Consider the following 24,519-nt stretch of genomic DNA (forward strand, 5'->3'; position numbering starts at 1 on the left):
ATGACATGCATTACCATAACGTTTTTAACATTCATTGTTTTTAAATCAATCCATGATTTTGGCATTAATGTTAAGGGCATGAAGATAGGGCACGTTTTAACATCATACAGCATGTAACTGTCTTTACCTTAAGTACATAATTCTCCCTTTGCCCTTGACTCCGATATTTAGATCAAGGTTTCTGGGGAGCAAAAGTCCTTAGCCTTTTGGATTAATTTTACTGGGGGTAGGTGGACAAATAACGCTGCTTCACTTCTAAAGGGGTCAGCGACCTGCAGCCTGGGCCTGGGGTGTCAAAGTGGTGGAGATTAGTGTGACCAGAGGTCTCAACACAATATGTATAACACAAGATTAGCATTATAAGAAATACCATCACAAAGGACAAGGTGTCAAATCTCACATGCTTAACATCCAGTGCTACCCTATTACAAATGGGAAAGGGTGGGATGCAGGCTCCGTCCCCCGAAACCATCACTGGCCTACAGTGGATACTTTCATGGACTACAATGGCAATTTAGAAGGGCTTTAGAAAGGTGAGCCCTGCATTTTGCGTCACATTGCGGAAAGTTTATTTACTGCCTCGCTTAAGTCTCTTGCTTCAGAGCGAGGCAGGGCAGGCAGCCTAGGAAAGAAAGCCCATACTTAAATACATCGATTTGTTTAGAGATGCAATCATATCTCTAAATAAATTGATCTATTTAACATTTTTGGAGGAAAAAGTGGGATTTTCAGAGGGGCACAACCCCAGAGCCCCAATGGAGAAACCTCCCATGTCCTTACCTCAGGTACATTTCTTTTTCAATTTGGTGTCCCTACTCTGGGTGCCAAAATGACTATCATACGAGTTAATCCTTCATGTATATATGAATAACATTTTATCAGGATCTCTGGTCATTTATGGGTCGCCAGGGGTCGCAGTTGCGACCCCTGGCTTGCCCTTTGCGACCCCTGGCACTTTCTTTGCGACCCCTGCCCTCAGAGGTGGCAAAATCAGTGCCAGGAACACAGGGGCAGCTCATCTTTATGGACGCTGGCTGGGGATCCACACTGTTTTCTCTCAACATTTCTGTTACACTAAAAGTTAATAATATTTCATTATTCACTGTTAGCATAATAAAAAATTGAATAAAATTAGCTAGAATATAGCCTTACCTGTCAGCTAAGGTAACCAATAAAAGTGCTTTTAAATGTATGTTGTACGGTTGCTTGCAGATGAGTGTGTGTTTAAGTGAGAGAGAGTATGTATGTGAGTGTAAATGTGTGCGTGTGTAAGAATGCATGAGTGTGAAATTAAAGGTCAAAGGGCGTGTGATGTCACTTCCGCTACCCCTAGCATTTTGGTGAATTGACGTTTATGGATCTCTGTTTCAAAATGTAAACCTTACAAAAATCCATTAAATACGTTGATTGTAACAGTAAAATCAGAACAAGCTACCAGTAAATAAACATGTGTGCGATTTATCCAGCAGCAGTATCTGTTCCCCTGCCTTATGATTAAATTGCCTGCTGTACTGCCTGGGCTATGGTGGAAAATGTAGTCCACATTTAAAAAAGGAAACAACTACCACCCTGTCACTTTGGCATTGTGTCAGAGGAAAACTATACACTTTTCCTTGCCCACTAGAAGGTGAAAGTGTGCTTGCCAAGGGTTATTCAGTATATGTTCAATGACCAGCAATGACAACTTTGATTCCAGGATCCCCTCGTTTGAACCCCCCTGGTATATATTACACAAGGAGAGCCTGTAGACAAAAACCTGAAACAGTCAGAAAAAACCTGAAAAAGTCAGAACGACTGGTAATTACTCTGGGTGCTGTCAATTCCATCATTTAGCTAATTTCTTACCCTTTCAGAGCTGGTTCAACCACATGCAAATCAATCCTACCACCACCCCAGAAACTGAACCCTTTGGCTGGATCCCATCAGGTTCATAAAGGTTTCCCATACTTGCTTTTATAACTGTTTTGTTTATTATTCTGCAGAGCCTACAGAAATAGAAGGAATATGAGTCTCCCGCTATGTAAATGCTTTTTTTCTGTTCTTTCAATTGGTCTTTTGAATGTTTTAAGAATATTTAGAAAAGGATGACACACTCTGCTCAAAGTCCAGCGTTCATATTGGCAAAGGCAATTCAAGAATGGCTTCGTTTCTGCTAAATTTGGGGAAAATCAGAGTTTAAATGCTTCTGCACTTTAGTTCATAATCTGCTTCATGTATGCAATTATATACCGTTACTCCCATGGTGCCTTCTGATACACTATACTTCTTACATACATGTGGTTAGAGACAGACCTCACCGATCCAAAAGATCTGGAGCAAAAGAGCAAACCAATTACAGTATGCAATATGAGGCCAAACAGCACTTGAGTCCAAATTAACACCTCCTAGCATCCTTATGTAAAATGACCCTTGGAACGTATGTACATTTGCCCACATCTGTGTCTGCAGCCCGCCCTCTGCTGTTTCCATATGGAACTGCCTGCTCTGCAAATATCTCAAATGCAGAATGTCTTCACTCTAATTTTATCTGCACTGACAAATACCTGTTTTTTAATCTGATTAGAGAAAAACAGTACTTTCAGAGGGTAGAAACTATCGCAGAATCCTTGGGGCGAGCAGGTTAACCGTTGCCACTGTAATTACTGTAAGGAAGAAGCGGGAGAGGTGATAGAACTCTGGTGATTTACTGCTTTCAACAGCCATGTGACTGTAAAGATCACTTATTGTTTCTCAAACTATATGTAAGTGAAAATCAGAATCTAAAATAAAAGTTGCAATACACCAATAATTATGTAGTAACAGCTGACTATTGTATATAAAATATACATGTAGTTCTCTTGTGAAATGAAATGTACCCATATGTTACTGTGGACACGGTTTGGATGTAACATACATGGAACCATTGCACCGTGGCGCACAGCTGCACATGTACTCGCCACAGTGAAGGATAACACAATGACACAGCGTGAGATAAAATGCAGTTTAAAGTGTTGCTCACAGCATGTACCGAATACTCCAGAAATAATGTGTTTGCTGATGAGAAGTGCTGAGTAATCATGATTAAAATGTTTGCCCAGCCCTATAAAACACAACTGAAGATTACCTCCTCCAATTTGGGAAAATAATGATCATTTGGACAACGTATTTTGGTGCAACTAGGTTCTAGTCCCTTTACAAAAATTCACCCTGAAGTCCTTCTTTACCATTATAAATAATTTCTCCTTATGTCGTTTGGGTCAAAGGGCATGCAATGCCTCTTCGACCGCTGGAATTTTGGAAAGAACAACCAAATAGTATATCTGTTATTTTGTTAACTGTTTTCTCTGGTGACATGTAAGGAAAGAACAGATCAAAACCACAGTGCAGGTACAAAACCCCAGTGCTGGGACATATTAAGTGTAGTGAGTAGACTGCTAATTCAATCACATCAAAAATCATATGGAAACATGGAAACAAGAAAAGTTTGGTACGTTCAAGTATAAATATAGTCCTTAAAGTATTTGTTAATTTTGGTGCTTAAAGCTGGCACACTCCTGGACACTTCACCACAAAATATTCTCTCACATTTTTCAGTGAAAACATAATCCTCATATTTTAACATATCGAAGGTCAGCCATTCATTGATGGAATATGTGAACCTGTCTGAAACGGTCTCCTTTTATGGCTACAGAACCCCCAAGTGTTAAATGAACCAGGATGTTTTAGGGGCATGGTGTCTCATAGACTGGAGCAGTGAGTTGTACAGTGGAATTGCGTGTCAAACAGTAGTGCAGACTTTGTCGTAGACTGTCATAGAGTGGAGTAGCGTGGCATCATTGGCTATGCATATTGGTATCAAATTGCTAAATGCGTGATATCAGCTGACCTGCACGATAGCAGCCTACATGTAGGTGTAGTAAGCAGAGGGCTCGTTGCTAAAACATGCAGTGATCCAGAGGTTATGTGTCTGAATCCAGCGACACAGTCTTAGCTTTTCATTTTTTCTGAGGTGGTAAATTGATACAATAAATTGGGTAATACCTTGGCAGTCCAATGAAGTTACCCATGCAGCTCACTAAGCCACCTCCAGGATCCTACTGGAGTCAGAAACCCACAGGTGTAAAAATCAGATGTTTGAAAGTTCTATGTAGATGATTTACTAGGTCAATTGACAGGATTTATAAGTGCAGGGGATTCATGCAGATGGATGCCTTGCAGAGGCGTTTTAAGGTATGGGCAAAGTGGGCAATTGCCCAGTGCCCTCACATTCCAAGGGGATCCCTGGGAAAGTGAACATTCTCTTTGATATCTGTCTTTCCTATTCCTCTATCTAGACCTCCCTCCCTATATGCCTGGACCTTTGACTCTGTCTCTCTACTATGTGTCATTTTAAGGATTTTTGGGTCCCCAAGCAAGACATATTTCATCAGTTTTTGTATGACCCTGTTTACTTTTAACATATATTGTAGTATCGTTTAGTATCATGTGGGCTTGCATTAGCAGGAAATGGCAATACAGTTCAAATTTGTTCTATACAGGAGCCCCAAATATATCTTGCCCATGGCCCCCAAATTATTAAAAATGACACTGATACCTTGTACACATATCCATTTACTACCACTATGGAAAAATACTCTGCACTTGCAAGACATCAGTCAGAAGAAAATCCAACACAAAGGGTGGGGTGTGGGCATCACAAGCAGGTGGTATGTCCTGATGTTTGTGAATACCCATGTGCACATCAGTTTTTGAGCTTTCATACATTTTCTGCCATCCCATTCCCATCCTAGAAATATTTGGATATTTCCCAACCTAGAAATAGTTGGATATTTTCTCCATTTTCAGGGTGGACACTGAAACAGAACACCCCAAAACTTGTTGAAGATGTAAGGGTGCGATTTTCTCAAGAAAGAAAAAATTTCTGTTAAATAACAGTGCTGCTATTTGAGGGTAATAACTGCACGCTGGGTACAGATCCACGTTGTCCTAACTGCAGTGCAAGTGACAACACACATTACAGTGTCAATAGGACTGGCCATGGCAAACTGGTGCAATTAATATTTTTTTATTGCAAGCATGTACAAAAAATAAGAAAAAGGGAAAAAGAAAATTGCTGCCTCCTATGTTTGGCTGTCATATGCTTTACAACATTTTTTAAATAAAGAAATTACCTTTTGGGGACAGTTTTAATTGTTATGGTTTTGGTTGTGCTATTCTTTTTATTATTACTATTTGTGAAGGACATAAGAATAACTCACTGCCTAACCAAGGATTTATATGCGTGGCAGCTAAGTTGCTTCAAAGTCCCTTGAGGACTTTATAACAACAAGGATAACAATTAGATGAAAAAAATACAATTAAACTGGGTACCAAAAATGCAGGCAAAACAAATAGCTGGTATTTGAAGTTAACATAAAAGGAAAATGAAAAAGCAATCTTTAAACCAATTTTGTCACCAAAGAGGAATTACATATTTGAGACAGATGTGAACAGTGTGAACAGGTTTTGTGCAGTCACTCAAAGTGAAGGAAGCCAACGGGAAAAGTGGGGTGACCCACTGCCTCACTCTATAAGCTGTGGTGGGTAGGGGTGGGCGTAACTCAATTCCACGGAGTTACAAGAAAACTCAGTGAGGGGTGGAAATCGGTATGTTGTGCTGCTCGTGCTGATTTTTAACTTTTGAGTTTATGTGGCTAATACAGTCACATGAAGGAGAGTAAATGGATGGACAAAGAATTTGATCCTGTTACCTGAGGTTTCACATCTTGCTGCAGGTTCTTCATTCAGCTGAGCTACCATGTGAGGATAGTCACTGAAGTCATATAGATGTGTGGGCTAAACGGATAGTACTGGAAAGCTTTCCATGCATCCAGTGTCTTGACATCACTTTGTGAGAGTAACTAAACAAAAGCATTGGCAACGCTAATAGGTCTGGCTGTGCCAAATGTGCAATGGGTTTTTATTTATTTTTTTGAAGACCTATACAAATAAATTGGAAAAATAAAAAAGAGCAAGTGAGTGACCTCTGAGATTAAACCCAGGCTTGGTTATGAATTGCACTCCGTTTCAGGTGGTGTGCACATCCGATCAGACAAAATGTCACGTTTCAAAATGAAAAGGTGCCAGTGGATGAAATGAGCTGCCCCCATTGCTCCGTGATTTATGCGGTGGGGTACAGAAGCAAAATGTGGATATTTGAACCGTCCAATAAATGTGAAGGACAGTCTCAAAGGCATCGTTTGTATGTATGTGTATGTATATATATATATATATATATATATATATATATATATATATATATATATATATGTATTTTAACTATGACATTTTTGGAAAACACAAGGATGGCAAAACAGCTAAAGCCCTCTGTATGCCAGACCTAAAAAATGAATGAATGTATATATAAAAAAATTACAGCTTGTCCAAATTTCGCTTTCTAGCAGAACAGTGTATTTATTCCATCCAATAACCCCTAACCTCTGCTTCTTGTGACCACTTTGCCTTAGTCATGCCTCGGTCTGAGTCCGGGAAAAACAGCTGTGCTTTTAGAATTCCAGCACTGAGTTCCTTGGATTGGTTATCTTCTAGAAGCTTGAAGTGGATTGACCCCACCCCTGTTAATAATCCCAGAAATGCCTGTTTTGATTGGTTCACTGCCCCCACCCCAACTGTCGGTAATCCAAAATGCCCATTTCATAAAAAAAAAAACATTTCATCATCTTGCTACCAGATCCGAGCTCTGCAAACTAAAGTAAGTATGAGCAAAATCTTACCAACCAAGCCTTCAGTAGGTGAATTTTCAGTGGCAGCGAATTTGGCGGCCTTGGAAATAAATGTGGCGGACAGTCACAATCAATGGTTTCCCATTAATTTCCCCGTCATTGCCCCCTTTAATTCCCTCAGCTCCTTGAACTGAATGTCTCAGACTCAGCCCTAGCTAGCGTTTCGAAGGTCTGAGACACTTCACCTAATTACCTGGATACATTAAGGGGAGAGGGCTACCCCCGGCGCCCATTGCTAAAAGTTTCTGTATGGTATTGGTGTAATAAAGTGCTCATGTTGATATATGTCAGCTTCAGAGCCCTGTTACCCATGTCAGCCAGACAGTTCACCATGTTAAGCACTTGTGGTGATGTCTGCAGTGAATTGCAGGTCACAATTTCAACCTCAGCGAGGGTGAGCTCAGCTTTTCTTTCTTCCAAGATTCATAAATTGAGTACCATTAATTTTGGTAACAGAAGCGTTTGGTATTCATCTCGCTTAGAAACTGCCAAATATATGTTTATAAAAACAAGTTATTAACATAAGGTTTAGGTTAATGAGCAGATAGGCCAATAACAGTGTTACGTTAATAATTTCGGAATCATTCGTTGCTAAAGTCACTGTCCGTATCAAGGATGAAATGGGCTAGTTTGCGTCCCTCACTTCGAAGGTGCTGTAGGAGGGATAGCAGCGTCTGGACCCTGGCAAGTGACGGAACCGACATCGCATTGGCACTCGTCTGGGAGTTGCCACTGTTTGTTTTGAGAGGTCGATCAGAGACATCTGAAGGCTAATACAGATCCGGGTGCTGTCTGGGAACTGAGCCACACACATAGTACATGCACTAGGCGTAAAGTCTTATAGTTCCGGTAGACTATTTACAGAATAGCAATACCTCGGATTTGTAGGGGAGTGCAAATCCGAGAGGAGAACCTGCCTGTGAAAGGTCCTTTACCCTAGCATAATATTTTACATTGTTTTATTTAAGGGCTTTGTAAAGCCCTGAATACCACATAAATGCTGCCTCATAGGGCAGATGAGGAAACAGGCAGCAAGACACAAGCCTTCAAAGCAGGTCAGATTTTGCTGTCTGGCCGCAGCTAATAAAAAAAAAAGAGGACAATCAGGAAGCATAATGGAAGACGTGATGTCTAGATCAATTTGAAAGGCCCTAGGATACAGTGGAATGATTGGTTTTCATATTTGTGCCTTGAACATGGTTGGGCCTTCACCACATTTTTAGGTCTCTCTAGGAAACTGATTGTATATTTGCAGGGGCCGATCTCAGCCACACGGAAGACTGCAATGAACGCAAGGTTTTCTTCAGGTGTTAGTACACACATCTCTCTAGGGTCATGTTCTAAGCACAGAGCTGTGATCATTACGTTTTAGAAGAAGTCTGAGTCAATTAACATGATTGCAAGCTCTTTGCAGTTCGACCAGACACGCTGCAGGGAGACGACTGCACACTTTTGCAGTTCTCCTGGTAGAAAAGAACGGAGCTAAAATGAAAGCAATTTGTCAGGGAATAGGAGGAAGAGGGAGCATTCTAGAAAAAGTTACGTTATGGAACATTCTTTTTTGATTCTCTTATCACCTTTAGATGTTCTCATCATAAATGAAACTAAGCAAAGCAATCATCGTAGATATTACCACTCACCCATTGCACAGTTGGAATGTTTTCTTCCGATATCCCACATACATCTAAGCCCAAGTAATCTAATTTAATTGGAAAGATGTAATTATTTTCAGGTAATCACCATTCTCTCTTTCCAACCATATCTCAAAAGACTAAAAAATCCTGGTTTCTTTGCTATTGAAGTTTTCTTGTCTAGAATATGAGGTATCTTCATGATTTAAGCCACTCAGATGCCACGGAGGGATGAGGTGAGATCCATGCATTCCAAATTTCACATTTCACATCCAATAACTGATGAAACAGCTAGTTCTTATGATCCTGCTGCACTATAGATTCTTCCTGTTACCCAAAGAGAACAAAGTGTAGCTTGACTCAATATTCTGATGAAAAATAGATGAGATTATTTTACATGCGAAAAGAGATGGGAAATTTCATTTGGTGTAGACTTTCGAGGAGTTGAGAAGATTGTGAGACTCCATGCTAGATCTAAGGGTGCCAACTTTGTTTTTGGAGAAATTATATCAGGTTATCATTGAGTGCTTTAGAGGGTGGGGGCAGGACCAACTCTGAGGAAGTGCGACTGGTGTAGCTGCACTGGATGCTGATTTGGGGAGGTGGGTGCTGACGTGGGGGGTACTGTGTTTAGCAAAAATGTACTATATAAAAACACCTGCTGCAGAGTTCCTTGTGCTTCCAGCTTTCAGGCAGCAATAAAAATTGAAGATAACTCTTGTGATTAATGTTCCTGCTAGAGAGAGATGGAGTTTTGTCTAGAGTAAGTTTTGACCCACCATAAAGTAGCACAGAGGGTTAATACATCTGCTGCAAAGAACGCATACCATGTAGATCACAGATCTGTATTTTATGTGGATAGGTGAGTGGATTACTGCTTTTATCATAGATTATTTTGTTACTGCAGCTCATAAAATGCAAACCTATCATATGAACAGTGACTGTAACGAACTGTCATCAATGCCCTGCATGCAAACTGCATAAAATAGGTTAGGACATTGTTTTTTCCCCAGTCATTCAGTATCTATTCGTAATGTTGCTAAAAATGGTTTGTTTGGGCACATATACATTCTTATTATTAAAGCCAACTTTTACCAGTGCTTTAAAACAAATGAAGTATATGTGAGAGTGGGGCTATGTAGATATGAGGGGCACGTTTGCTTGATGGTAATGGTGGAGTCAGAAGAGAAGGTCATGAGGGGATGTGTCACAAATTATTGCTGCCCTGGGTGCCACCAGTGCTAAAGCCAGCCCTGGGTTGGGGCAAGGGAGATGAGTGATTCATGAATATAAGTTTCTTGCAGACATGAAAATGTTCTCTAGACGAATTTATAGGATAGCACCCTTGTATCAATGGGGATAATCATGTAGTCAGTGTGATCGTCTTCTAGTTGATTTCTCATCCAGCGGTCTCGTAGAGCTCTTCCATTTCGTTTTGATTTGGGATTTCCATCATTGCACATTACTTTTGGAAGTGAATAAGAATCTCTGTGAGGGTTCCAGATGTTAGAGGAAAATTGGTTGAAGTTGAAGAAAGATGCTTAAGAAAATTATGTCCGAGGAAATGCTACTTATGGATTCTCTTCTGGATTTAACAGTTCATCCAGAAATAGGAGGGTTTGCCATTACCTGGTCTTTGGTGTGGTATAACTCAAAACCAATAGTTTACCATCAAAGGCATGGTTATGTTGCCTGCTCGCTTTGCGGTTTACAGTGTTGAGCCTTCTCTTGCTCATGAAGTGTCTTGGAGTGTAGAAGCAGGTAGCTGTGATTGCAGTATCCCAGGTAGTACACCACCATAGCGAGGAGCAAAAACAACCAATGTTGTATGAGCAGTAGATGGAATAACTCACAAATACAATTTACACCAAGCTTTTCTGATCTCCTAATCATTCACAGCCATAGGCATACTTTTAACTATACATTTGCTTTGCTGTCTGTGAATTATTCCCAAAGTGAAGGGCGAGTCTTACTGTTACTTGACTCCTAGCACACAACATTCCATTCCCATGAATGTGTGAACCAGTTCAGAATTTATTTCTTCAACAGCTTAAACAATAACGGTGGACTCCAATACTTCAGCAATCAGTGCACACATTTATCTTTATTTCTTATGCCAAACAGCACATTTATTGTGGGGAAATGGTTAAAAGGCTGTCCGATTGGCCCTTTCATTTCTAGAGAAACTCTTCGCCAGGGTCTTATGCTTTTAAGGGTGTAACATGCACCTTGTGCCCATGTCAGTGAGAGTTTTAGATAGCGCCTCGGTCAGAAGAAACCCATTTCATAACTCTTTCTGATAGCTGGATTACTTGACTTGAAGTGACCAGTGGGAGAGAAGACCCAAAAGGAGTTATTCTAGAGTCAGTGTATTTAAACTCTGACAGGCATTCTAGGGATGTGAAGTAAAGTTTAGATTTTAGTTTATTAGCCGGACATATGTGTCAATAGACGAATGACTCCACTGCGTGCACTGCACAGAACAAACTCCGCTGATCTCACTCACTGATTGCAACATCAGTGTGTCAATCAGGACACGGCATAAGGTGATTTATAGTATAGACAGGAACTGCAAACCCACTACCACAAGAGAGGCAGAAAAATAACTTGTCAAAACCCTTTTCTGTCTCCTCATCCGTATGTAACTACAAAGTGCCATGGTAGCAGATCAGTGGAAACCGCGGAAGTGCCCAGATGTGCTTGTGTCTTGTCCCCATGGAGACTGAGCTGTTGCCCTTGTCCCCCTTGTCCTTGTCATAGTGTTGGCCCTGCAGAGGAACATTGGCTTGGAGCTGGGAGGCCAACAGTGGAGGTTCTTAGTGAACTGGGCCTTGCGTGGTGGGCAGATGGATGCGGAGGTGGGTAAGTGAGGGTGCGGTGGGCAGTAGCAGGGAGAGGAGGCAGGTGCTCTTTGTGGTTTGACACACCTTGAACCTTAAGCTGGCTTGGATGCACTATCATTCGCCTTCTGGGATCGTGAGTCAAGGTGAGCTGGAAAGTAAGGTGAGAGGAGTATAAATATAGTCTAAAAGTTGCAGAGCTATAGAGTCATCACATGGGGGTACCGTCACTGGCGAGTGTTGCCGGTTGATTGCCACTGGATGGCGACTTACCCCATGAGTCTTTGAGGGGCAGTTCTAAGCCAGCTGTTTTCCTTTTTTTCATCACACCCACAATGTTCATTAGCTATCTACTAGCCACATCCTGCCACTTCTTGCCTTGGACTCAGTGCTTATTTTTAACTTGACCTCATCAAAAAGCAATTAGTGGTATTGAGGTAGTGTGGTAACTTGGAGGCATTGGAGGCATTGGGATATCTTCTGAGATTGCACGTATGCCTCCAACCATAACGTAGGAAGAGGAAGAAGGCGCCAGGGCAGTTTGGGGCAGGAGGCTGAGAAAGAGGTTCTACAAGCGTTGGTGCTTTTGAAGCTTTATGGTTGGATTTGTCTGGTCGCTAGGCTTGCCGTGGCTAATTCCATATTTGGCAGATGCACACCTAGGTACTCTTTCACCACATTTGTGCCTGCATCCCTACCTCTACTGTAAGGTAAAGTCTACTCTTCTGACTTAGAAGTAAACTATCCTAAACATCTTAACTCATGATATATTGAGGAAGCCCTTAATAAATTTGCTATAGCTCAGAATGTTATACACCAGGAAATTCCAGGCAAGGTCATTAGTTGTTTAGCAATTCAATATTTAAATGAATGATTGTTTCCAAAAAACGGAATGGTCAAATAATTATTTATTTCAGTTACCACATAAATAGGCAAAGCCCCTGATTTAACAAAGAGTGTAGAATTCTAAAAAGAGCAAGGAACCAAGCTTCAGGGGCTCTAAGAAGTTTAAAAAAACTGAATTTCAGAATCTTTAAAGTAAAACACCAAAGTTACCATCAAGCTGTAAAAAGAAAAATAAATGGATTCTATTACAAAAATTGGGAAGAAATGTTGAATATTATTGAGGTCAGGAACCCTCGTATGCCCAGGTATAAGAAAAACATGTGATCAAATCAAATAAAATCGGGATTTATAAAGCGGAAGGGTCTCAAAGGGCTAAGAGGGTTTGTCCTCTGAGCTTCAGTCGAAGTGCCAGGTTTTAATGTCCTTCCTGAATTGAGGTAGGAATGGTGATTGCCTGAGGTGCAGGGTGTTCCAGCCCGTTGCCGAACATATTGCAATGCACATATTATTACAATGATCGCAAGTGTACTATCTCTATGTCAGCCTATTGGATTTTATTACTCAAGCAGATGGGCACTATTAGTGTTGATTAAATGCTTTTGGAATCAGTAACTGTGGAAGCATTCTTTAAAACAATTAAGTACTTGAACCTTTCCACAAATCTAGCCTACTTGAGTCTATGCTATAAACCCTGCTTGTTGTGCAGGTCTATACATACTATGTTAAATAGATTACCTCGAATGGAAACATTCCCCATTCTTGAAAAGGGAATATAGTTAAACTTTTTTTTTTTTAAAGGAGCAGTAAAGACAACCCTGCATGCTATCATTTTATCTCGCTAAAGGCATAAACCACATTTTAATTTTTTTATTTTTTATTGTGGAGGGTAAATAATGGGTGAGCTGAAAAGGGTTCAATGCCTTTGGAGCAAGCTATCAACATGATCAAGCTACAATGGATTAGGGTTTGTACTGTGCGAGAATAGTAAATTAAACTTTGGTGTCCATTAATGGGGCACTTGAGAGTTTTTCTCAATACCTAGACCCACTGTAATCAGAGTTGTCATTGTTTACGTTGCCCTTCATTCCTGCCTCCATTTTCATGGTCTGATGCTTTCTTAATTTTGTCCCCCAGGTTTGGGAGAGGGTTCTGCTCTTCTGCAAACAGACAGCCGGTCCCACTCTCGGTCGATGGAGAAGAGCGCCTGGAGGGCCTTCAAGGAGTCTCAGTGCCACCACATGCTCAAGCACCTTCACAATGGAGCCAGGATCACAGTGCAAATGCCTCCCAACATAGAGGGGCACTGGGTGTCCACTGGGTAAGAAACCCCAAAGCATGCACGAGCGTACATCATCAGGCACAGTCAGGGGCAGTCTGAGCATTAACTCATTCTGGTCAATGCCCTGCTTCATTAATGGCTTTGAGGTCCGTTTCTTGATGAATTAGGGCCACCCCACTGTATGCGTCTCATCCCTCGTTACTTTTTTTAAGGGTAATATTGTGTTTCTAAAGCTGTGTTCTGCAAGGCACCTTCCGCGCTTCATTCGCTCCTCCAGCCATCTTTTAAACAAACATTGTCCCATTCGAGGATTCCTAGTCCACCTCCTCATGTTAAAGATTTTATCTGTACTCCCAACTATCAGGCAGACTTCTTCGAAATTGGGGGCTGTCATTTAAATAATGCGCGGTTTCAATAATTCTTGCTTTTATTGCACAATCACACATTGTGGAAAAATGCATATTTTGAAGTGTTGATGAAAGCCTACAAAGTATGACTTCAGAGAGAGGGTGTGTTCATCCTGTAGGGAACACCTTGAAGCAGTGATAATATTAGCACACGGCACTAGCTCCATATTGATAGTTTCCAGAAACAAATGATGTCACTGCAGGTTTTCCTTTAGACAATTGCGCGTTGTTTCGCTGGCAGAAACCATTCATGGCATTTCTGTGCACGAACACAGTGTTACAGCGTTACTGCGAGTTAGCAGTGGGGATAAAATGTTGATACCTCACATTTTTGCCTCTAAGCTAGCAGTTTAAAGGAGGGCATGTGTTCAGACCCCACATGGTAATATTCCAGAGCTGTACAGCGCTTTCTTTTATACATCGTTCACCAGAGCCATTTTCACAAATAGATGTCAGTGCAAGATTTTCCACATCTTTGCAACTTTTCCATTGATGTTAAGTTACAGCTATATTTAGCATCCTTTCACACCGAGCTGCTCTATTCAATATAAGGCAGTTTGATCGGTGAAGATGTGAAATTGTATAGGAATGCGTACGTGTCTATGAACAGTGCATATTGTCGCAGTTAGTGCTTCCAAATGTCATTAAGTTTGTTTGTGTCAGAATCTCCAAGTGCGACCACAATAATTAGAATGCACTGGATTTCCAGTGAAAATGTTCCAATTGGGAATTGAAATTACGAGTTTTGGGGTTGCGTGTCACCATGTCAAGGCGTGATATGTTGAGTGACCACGAGCTGCAACTTTGCACCACAGCTTCAGACAGTTTTTTTCTGAGGGTCCCTCTGATGCGCACCCTGCTATTAAGCCCAAGGTCCCTGAACAGGCGCACTGGAACCCTCATAAAACACCACCCTCCTTCGTCTTAAGGATTTTCAGGCAAAATAGCTTAAAATACCCCCACAAAAAAAGCACTTTAGGCCATTTTGTTCTAGGTTTGCACCAGCTAGTAGTGGAGCCGTTACCTCCCCTTTTAGAAGTGCTGGTTGTCCTTGCCCCTTCTCTGTCACTGTCTGAGTACCATCTTAATGCCCTGCTGTGTGCCAGCATTTCCTGCTGCAGAAGGCTGCCTATGTTCCCCCATAGCAGTACTGGATGGGTGATCTTACCCGTAGTGTACGCATTATTGATCCACCCACCTCTTTCTCACACATGCTTCACGCATGCAGTTTTTGGCATTACTGAGTTCCTCTATATTAACATTGAAATGTTTCCATACAGCTGCTTCCAGTTAGGGCGAGAATCAGTTATTTTAAGTATTTAGGTATGTTTCCATCCTTGCTGCAGCAATTCAAGCATGTCATGAATGTATTAGTGAAGGTCATAATATTTGGGCACTCATTGAAGGTGAAATATGTGTAAGGAGCAGTAATTATGAAGGTGTGATCCTTGGCTTTCAGCACCTTCTAAACCACCCTATGGCCATGGATAGCTGTGATTGCTATACAAAGTAGTAGCAGCAGCAAGATATTGAATGCTTTGCCCCTATTCATGGTTAAGACTTCTTCATAAATGGCAAACGTATGAAAAAATCCATCCTCATTAGTAATCTACACAGTAAACTCTTAACTGAATGTGGTTTATATCCTCCTTTTGGACACTTCCTCTCGGCCGCAGTTGATACAGTTGAAAACAGGTCTATCACTGTCATGAGAGATCCTTTGAGCTGTAGGAGCCAGGACAGGATTGGTTAATTTCCGTCCTGGTCAATCCCTTTTAAGAAGAGTCAATGGCGCTCAGGTTGGTTCACTTCCTGTGCCCTGCAGCAATCTGTTAGCCTCAATGTTGTTGTTCGTTTGGTACATAGTGCCACCAAAAGTGCTACATCAACATTTGGGCATTTCCACTCACCAGAAAGCAGATAACTCTCAAATACATTACAGACTTACCACCATGGAGCATCTGAAGCTTTCAAAGTGCTGTTTGAGGTGTACAGAGTCATAGATGGTCTGGTCGTTCACTACATGGAATTCAGTGAAGACATCATTTTTAACCCCACACTTAGCCAGTTCTGTTAAGGTCCACAAAGTAACTTTCGATGATGCAGTTGCCACTTGCCCTTCATCAGCAAAGTCATTTAGCATCACCAGCATCTTTATCCTTTCTATGATTGAAAGCATCACAGCTATATTACCAACCACCAATGAAATTCAGGTTTCCTCACTCCATAATTCTGCTGTGTCGCAGGATGATTTTAGAATGGTAGTGCAAACCCTGTTGTTTTTTAAGGGTGGACCCAGGAAATGTTTTTGTGGCTCTTGCACCCCTATAAGTTCATGCTAGGAGCTATATTAAAAAATAACTTCATTGCACACTGAGGCCACATACAGTTCTGCAGAAGAGAGATTTTTTCAGTAAAATCTGGCAAGACGTAGTTAATCGGTGCAAATAGGTGAGATCTTTTAACACAAGTGTGCCTGTAGATTTGTGAAATGAAGCCTTGCTCCATGCACAGCTAGATTACACCAGTTTCAAGTAAGGTGGAACCATTTGTCACAATTTTGAGAGAGCTTCATTGGTCCTACCTACAACCAGTCTTTGCTTTAAAACTCCTTGCACTGACTACAAGAGAATGTATTTTTGTTTTGCAGATACCGTCTTGAGAAGGTTGTACAATTTGGAGAATCCACAAGCTTGTGTATTTCAACTTCTTTTCTCCCAGACACTCCAAACTTTGGGAGGTCAAATTTCCTAACCACTTACTTTATTCAAAACAACTTCCAGTGGCTTGCAGCTCTTGACAGTTGTACTGAGGGTTTGTAAGAATTGGAAAAGCTGATTTGGGTCCAGCTATCTTGGTGGATGATTGGAGAATCAACAATTTTAGTACAGAGACTGGAGTTATTCTTCCAAACTTGGCAATTCTTTTAATGTATGGTGCTCTGATATCCGTGGCGAAACCCGAAAAAGTATTGATACAAATTCTTATACAATGAGGCCTTTTCAAATTAGACAAGAAATAGAGACTAGAAAGTCCTTCATGTAACCTTAAATACTAGATGTTGCTGCCTTAGCAGCCTATTATTTTAATAGGTGTAATGGGTCTGACATCTATTTCAGCCTCCTTTTCAATATACGGAGTGCTTAATTTGAGCCGGTGGGTTCCGGTGCTCGGCACCGGCACATAATCATCATCACCGGTACTTATGACAGCCACCCACATGGCGCTGCTTGTCCCATTTTGTAACATTTGTTTAATAATGCTATATACATTAAAATGACTACTTCTTGCCAGCCAAAGCTATAAAAATAGCTTGGTTGGTTGGTATTAGTCATTTTTAATGTATACAAATTCTGAATTATCATTAGTAGTGCTGGCAGAGGCAATGGATGATACCAGCTGTAGTGGTCTTCTGACAGGAGCCCTGGGACCTATATTTTTTGTAAAAATTTTTTACAAACTAAGTACTGAATATATGCCTTACCTTCATTCTTAGTCTCAACACCTCGTCATCTAGCTCTCTCTGCTCCGTCTGATTTAACTGATCGTTTTCAGACTACTTGGTAGAAGCTGGGGGCAATATAGTGTGCAGTCTCACAATATAAGATCCACCTCCGCTATTAACACTTTTTGAGTCACTCACTGCTTCTCTACAAATCCCCTGCAAACACGTATTGTATCATGTCTGGGTAATCAGCTTTCTCATTGGTGATGGTATTGCTACTACCAGGCGTTGATTGTCTATTACAGAAGCTTTGTATTCCTTAATCCACCCTCCGACAGCATCTGCAACCTTCGCAGGGCCAGTGCTGCATAAGACCCTGCCAGGTTTGCCATATTCAAACAGGATACCAAGAAACCCTGCACCACAGATCTCCATAATCTCCTTATTCACTCCCAAAAATGGCCTTGATATTTGCTATGAAAACATCTTCAAGAGTAAGGAGCATGTGAAAGTAGTTTCCAAAGACACCCAGAGCGCTCAATAAGATAATGGTTGTCATCTAGTTCCCCCCACCTAAGATATCTTTGTCCCTACGTATTCTTCATAGGCAAACGCATTTCATCTCTTTTTACTGCTTTGCATCATCGTCCGTGAAAAAGCCGAGCTTGACTCTCTGTGAAGAAAGATTGAAAAATTCCCCTTCTGCTTCCCCACACTTCAATCTTTTCAGTGTTGTTTCTTTCTGATGGTGAAACATTTGTCATTGGCTGCTGAAAAGTATCAACCCCTTGCGTGCTGATATTTTATCCTCATTGGTCACACAATAATAACTCTTAACAATTTGCACAAAGACACCCAACAGCATCAGTCTAGCAAAATGTGTAAGTCCAAGCACAATAGCTAGTTTCATTTTTACTAAACTTTATGGTACCCAGGGAGCTTCACTCCTGGCACTTGCCTGTGTCCAAGTGCACTTACTGCACTGTGTACTGGTTATGCAAATGGTGCTGTTCAGGGCTAAGGACAGAATCATTTCTAAATGAGCATCTGACATCCTTTTATGAACTAACTCTGAAGTCATACTTTGTACTCTTTCATCAACACTTCAAAGTATGCATTTTTCCACAATGCTTGATTGTGTAACAAATCCATGAATTATTGAAACTGCGCACTTATTAAAAAATTAGGCAATTTTGCTGTAGATTACACAGGACTTTTGAATGCATCCTTGTTCCTTGGTCTACGTGGCCTATGAAATTTACATGAAAAATGTCATTATACAGGGAAACATGAGAAGCTTTGTTTCACCCACCGCAATGAGTACAACTGGTTGCCTGTAAATCACTCTGACTTTCATCAGCAGGACCATAGCTATCATTAGTGCAGTCAGTGCAATAACCCGAGGCAACAGGGACGAGAGTGACCCACTTCACCACAGTTATGACTGTCTTTTACTACCCAACTAGGGGTCATAGTGGGAACTTTTTGTTGCTTGAGTTGAAAGTTTCAGGGTGATCTGTCAAGTGGGGACCAAGAAAAAGGGTGGGTGCCAAAAAAGTGTTTTCTCTATTCACTTTACCATAGGGGTCTTTAGTCATGCTTACAGCCTGAACCGCTGAACAGATTTACACCAAATATGGCAGGAAGCTAAATCCTGTTCTGCAAACTGTGCTGTTTCTGATTTGGTGTAAATCCATTCAGTATGTTTTGGAGCTATTAAAGGTTAGAAAATATACATATCTAGGAACACGGATCCTCTGCGGATCCAACAGTACCTGTGATGGTATCTGATTGGTTGCTAACACTTCAACAGGGAACTGTTGGCAGCTGAGTACTACAAAAAAAGATTTAAAAAAAGAAAAGAGGCTAGGCTAAGGACTCCCTGAGCCCCCAGCCTTGGTGCAAGAATCCCCCAGGGACCCTGGCAGGGCTAAAAATCATTTAGTTTTTTAAGATCTCAGAAAAATCTGCAGATGCATCTGCAGATTTTTCTGAGATTGAAAAAAAAAAACACTGCCTCCCATGCTTTTCCTTTACTTTACCCCCAGGTTGGCCAGGTCGCGGGGCATTAAGGGTGAAAAACGGAGGGGGTGCATGGGGCCTCCCTCCTATTGCTGATGGTAGCCCCAGGTGCCACCACCTCCCCGGGGCTAAGATATAAGAAAATGTGGTGGGGGCCTGCCCCAGGGACCACCACCTCCATGGGGAAAAAGTTAATATATGAATGTGGTGGGGCCAGTGTGCCCCCCGTCCCCGCCCCCCACCCCCGGGGACTGCCTACTCCCTGGGCTAAAATAAAATAATGAAGGGGGTCGGTCCCAGGCCCCCAGCCCTGGGGACCACCGCTACCCTGGGGCTAAAATAAACACTGGGGGGGGTGGCGGGATGGACCTGGAGACCAGCATCCCCCAGGGCCAGCTCCTGCTACCTTCCGAGGTGCCCACCCTCGGGCGGCAGCTATTTGCTTTTGCTTGGTGGGAGTCACCAAGCAAAAGCAATCATAACTCTGCTTTCTGCAAGAGGGAGCCGTCAAGCAGCTCTTGCTTGCAGAAAGCAGAGTTTTCATCTGTTTCCCTTCACACAAATATGCATGTAGGGGAACAGATGAAAAGATTGCTCCTGCAAGCAGGGAGCTGCTATTTAAAGCAGCTTCCTGGTTGTTGGAGCAATGCCAGCTTGAGGCTCCCCCCATGGTCCTGTCACTTTCTTTCCCATTTTGGGATGGAAGAGAGAAAGCAAGAAAGGTATTTGGATGTTGTAGTTATGTCTTGACACTGCATGGGAAAGAGTCACCTGTGGTCTAATGGTTAAGGTCTCAGACACTCTAAACCATGGGTTGAGGGTTCCAGCCTAGATGTGTCAGTGGTCATTTCCTCCTTTCAACTTCAAATATTTAAGGTACATAATGAAAGGTGATCTCACTCTTTTTACCTGACAAATACATTTTATTTTTCAATTTGTTCAGAAATATCGCAATCTAAGTATATCATTCATCAAAGCATAAAAACCCCTCTCTCTCTCTCTCTCTCTCTCTCTCTCTCTCTCTCTATCTATCTATCTATCTATCTATCTAATCTATCTATATATATATATATATATATATAGGTATGTATATATATATATATATTTCTCTCTCAACCTCTTTCTCTAATTCTCTCTCTGTGTCTCAATCTCTCATTTTCTCTTAGTCGTTCTCTCCCTTCCATCCCATTAGGGGTAGTTCTAAGGGGTTGGTTGCAGAGCCTGGCCTCAGGCCAGGCTCTGCAGACAACCTCCACTGCACATGGACAAAGGTTGTACAGGGTGCAGGGTTGGGTGGTTATAGGGGCTTTGCTGCAGGGCCTGTGGCCCGGCCTGGCCTGCAGCCAACCCCTGCCACACACAGCAAAAGGCAGTGCATGTCGGTGGTTGTATTAACATATAGCAATTAAAATTGCTTTACGTAAAAAAAAAACATGACATTCACTGAAAAAACAAAGATTACAGGGACACTATAGTTAGGAAATAGAGTTAAAAAAAATAGTAATTCACTTTAAAAGACCAAAGTTTACAGGGGCATTAAAAATAGGTTCTGAATTTACTTGAAACAAAACCATAGAAATACAGCTGTTATGGTTATGGTTAGCTCAAGTAACTATAACTCATGCCCTAAGGCAGGGTTCTGCAAAGTCAGTCGTGGAGAGCCAGGTCCATGCCAGATTTTTAGCATATCCACATTTAGAAAAAAGATGTTTCAGAAATCTACATTATTCTAAATGTGGATATGCTAAAATTCTGGCATGGACCCGGTTCTCCAGGACCGACTTTGCAAAACCCTGCTAAGGTAACTATTAATGCGCTCCCTCACCATGCACTGCTAATTACCCCAGATAGTACAGCACTCAGGACAACTTCTATAATGTCTTTAAAAGTATAAATTAAACATTAGCAGTCAAATTATTGAAGAAAAAACTGTGCATGGTGGGGGGTTGAAACTCCCACAAGCACTCTGCTTGGCTGCCAGCAACATGAGAAAAATTTTACTGGCAGCCATTACAGTACTTGGGGAGTTAGACCCTTGTCCTGAAGTTCTTTAAATAAAAAGATATATGGGGGCAGGGTAGGGATACCATGCCCCCCAGGCCCTGTGAAGGGACCCCCACTGGGGCCAAAAAAAACAGCACAAAATGCTGCAAGACTCTTGCAGCATCACAAAAAAATAAAATTGCAGCAAAGTCGAATTTCATTAAATTATGTCCTGGGGAGCCTACCACCAGGGCTGTCTTTGGAAAGGGATGGGCTGTGCAGACCCCCCTTATCCCTATGCCATTAGAGGAACCAGGAAGCCACCCTTGGTGCCGATCTTATTATTTATGAGAGGGAGGTAGCAGGGCCCTCTTCTCCGTGCCTCTAGACACCCCAGGGAGCCCACCCCTGAGACAGATATTCATTTTTATGGGGAGGGGGGATGTGCAGCCCCCTCCCCGAGTCTCTTGAAGCCCTGTGGATCACACCTTTGGGGTTGTCATTGATTTGTATGGGAAGAGGGGATGCGAGAGCCCCCTCTCCAGGCCTATAAAGGACCCCAGTGCCAAAAATCCATACTGTGAGGAGTTGGGCTACGTGGCCCCCACCACTCCCCCAGTCTGAATAGGCCCCATGGATCCCATCCCCAGGCTGATTCCTATCTTGAAGGGGGGCAGTGTGCCCCCCCCCCCGCCCTGAGCCATTAATAGCCCTGGGGACCCCATCCTCCAGGGCTTACTCATTGCGCCTGTCCCGAGGTGACTACCCCTAATTGCGACTAGCAATCCCTTTTTGCGATTCGGTAAAGAGATTAATGACTTGCAAAATTGGATTTGTGCATCGCAAAATGCTTTTTCCTTGTCGCAAAAGGACCGATTCTATGAAACTGGCTGTTTGCGATGAGAAAAAAGCTTTGTGCATGTGGCCTTAATTGCTAAAAATAACCTAGATCTGAAGGTTGTAAAGATCATACTACCTGGACCCTTCATACTGTGGTGAAAACTTTACAGATAGCCCATCTTCTGGAACAAAACAAGCATGCATTCTCCGGGTGCACAAACTCTTCTATCGTAAGTACAAATTATCCTGCTGACACGATTCTCTCTAATAAGTCTAGACTGCTTTCAAAAGTTAGTATTTACTATGTAGAATCTTTCTTCTGTTCAACACTTTTTCTGCAGAACTAAAGGTTGTGTGGAGCATAATGAAGACACATCAACCGTCACTTGCACACAGAGTTACTCTTGAATGCAAACACTTATAATGTGTTCAATACTTCTACCCAGCTATGGTGCATTAGGAGCACATGTGTTTTTTTAAACAATTACACCTATTAGGTGGACCTAAGCTGTACAGTACAATGTAGAAAATAATATGGTAGTCACCCACCACTACGTGAACTGAAAAACAAACTAGCACACCCATTGAATGAGGTCATCAGTGATGTCATCAATTATGTCATTGGAGATGTCAGATGAGAGGTCATAAACAGTGCATGGTGGTGGCACAAGTTATAGATAGCGCTGCTGAATTTAAGCTTGTGAAATTCTGTGTTTGTTTTTAGTTCAAAATGTTAGTTATCACTGATATATTCACCTACCTATAATGTTACTTTAACCTTTATTTTTTTAGTGAATTTCTACAACTTAAAAAAACAGATCCTTTTATTTCTACTAACTATAATGTTACTTTAAGCTTAGGTTTATTCAGTGTATAAGTATACATAGAAAGAGAGAGGATAATGGGTAACTGTAATTTGGGTTTACCCTGTCATTGAGGTCTTTTGGTTGACATTTACAGACCACAAGGTCAAAGATTTCTAAATGTCGCTTGAACCCAGCGATGTCTAAAGGACCATATTGCACATGTTACTCCTTCTGTTTTTTTAATATTACATGAGTTATCGATTGATTTTAGTACAATTTGGAAAGATTTAGAGCATTTGAGCATTACCCATTAAGTATTTACTGTTTGCCTGAAACTTCAGATATGTATGCCAATGTTTTAACAAATGTGTGTTTTTGTAGGGAAAACCTGCTAAAACTTAAAATGTGTTTTATGCAACAATGTGTATTAGAAATCAAATTTTAAATGCAAAGCACATTATAAAGACATAAAAATCATGCATTCTAAAATGTGCTTTTCTTTTATAGTACATTGGCACTTTAGATTAGGTATAACATGGCATGTATAAAAAAGAAAATAAAGTGCAATGTGGAAGTATAACTTTTGCTGACATGGTTCTGTGCTTACAATGTTATTTTTTCATAATGTGAAGGATTAATTGGTAGATGGTTTCATCCAAGATGGGCCTGCAAGGTTTAGCCTGTGGGTATGCTGAACGTTTTAACCAGCACTGTAACAAAGATGCAAAATGCTGTGTTTAATATTTTTGTATTTGTTTAGTGAAGCTAAATATCCTGTAAATGAAATCAGCACTGTGATTTCACAATTACACCGGTCTGAGAAATGCAAGTTTTGAAAACATTAGCAAACATTCAATAAGAAGGCCTAGCCATGAACCATATATATATATATATATATATGATGAAATGTAAACAAATAACTGGAGAGATGATCAAATAAATGTTCCTTTTTCACACCAAAGGTTTGTGCACGTTGCAGCAGTTGAAGTGACATGAACGGCATGCCCTCGGTTTCACTGACTTTTCCATCTTTGTGTTTTTTTCTCCAGCTGTGAAGTCCGATCCGGTCCCGAATTTATCACCAGGTCATATCGATTTTACCACAATAACACGTTCAAAGCCTACCAGTTCTATTATGGTGGTAACCACTGTACGCACCCTACCTATACCTTGGTGATACGAGGCAAAGTCCGTCTCCGCCAAGCATCGTGGATCATTCGAGGGGGCACCGAAGCTGACTACCAGCTCCACAATGTGAAGATCATTTTTCACAGTGAGGCAGTAGCGGAGAAAATGCTCCAGCTGGTAAACAGGACTTGCCCTGGCTTTGTTCCCGCTAATAGCGCGTGGCAGCCTGATGCGGCTTATGACTTGTGGAGGGAAGAAAATGGCTGCGAGTGCGTCAGGGCGTTAAATTTTGCAATGCATGAACTTCAACTAATCAGAGTGGAGAAGCAGTACCTGCACCACAACCAGGATCACTTGGTCGAGGAGCTCTTCCTCGGAGACATCCACACTGATGCTACGCAGAGGATGTACTATCGGCCATCAAGTTACCAACCTCCTCTGCAAAATGCTAAGGTATGTTTGCTGGGGGATAGTAGTGTGATGTGAGGGACCCTGCATGGTGGACAACAAAATCACCTCGAGAATTTCTGG

General features: G+C 41.6%; 1 protein-coding gene across 1 annotated transcript in view; it reads left to right on the forward strand.

Annotated features, from left to right (window-relative positions):
- The window catches only part of APCDD1 (APC down-regulated 1), a 95,272-nt gene that overhangs the window by 20,247 nt on the left and 50,506 nt on the right, over positions 1-24,519 (forward strand). Inside the window, exons 2-3 of the mRNA XM_069216493.1 lie at positions 13,213-13,396; positions 23,910-24,441. Of these exons, the coding sequence (XP_069072594.1) occupies positions 13,213-13,396; positions 23,910-24,441 (716 nt within the window). The remainder of the gene's footprint in view (positions 1-13,212; positions 13,397-23,909; positions 24,442-24,519) is intronic.

This window comes from Pleurodeles waltl, chromosome 2_1, assembly GCF_031143425.1.
Source record: "Pleurodeles waltl isolate 20211129_DDA chromosome 2_1, aPleWal1.hap1.20221129, whole genome shotgun sequence".
In the NCBI taxonomy this organism is placed as follows: domain Eukaryota; kingdom Metazoa; phylum Chordata; class Amphibia; order Caudata; family Salamandridae; genus Pleurodeles; species Pleurodeles waltl.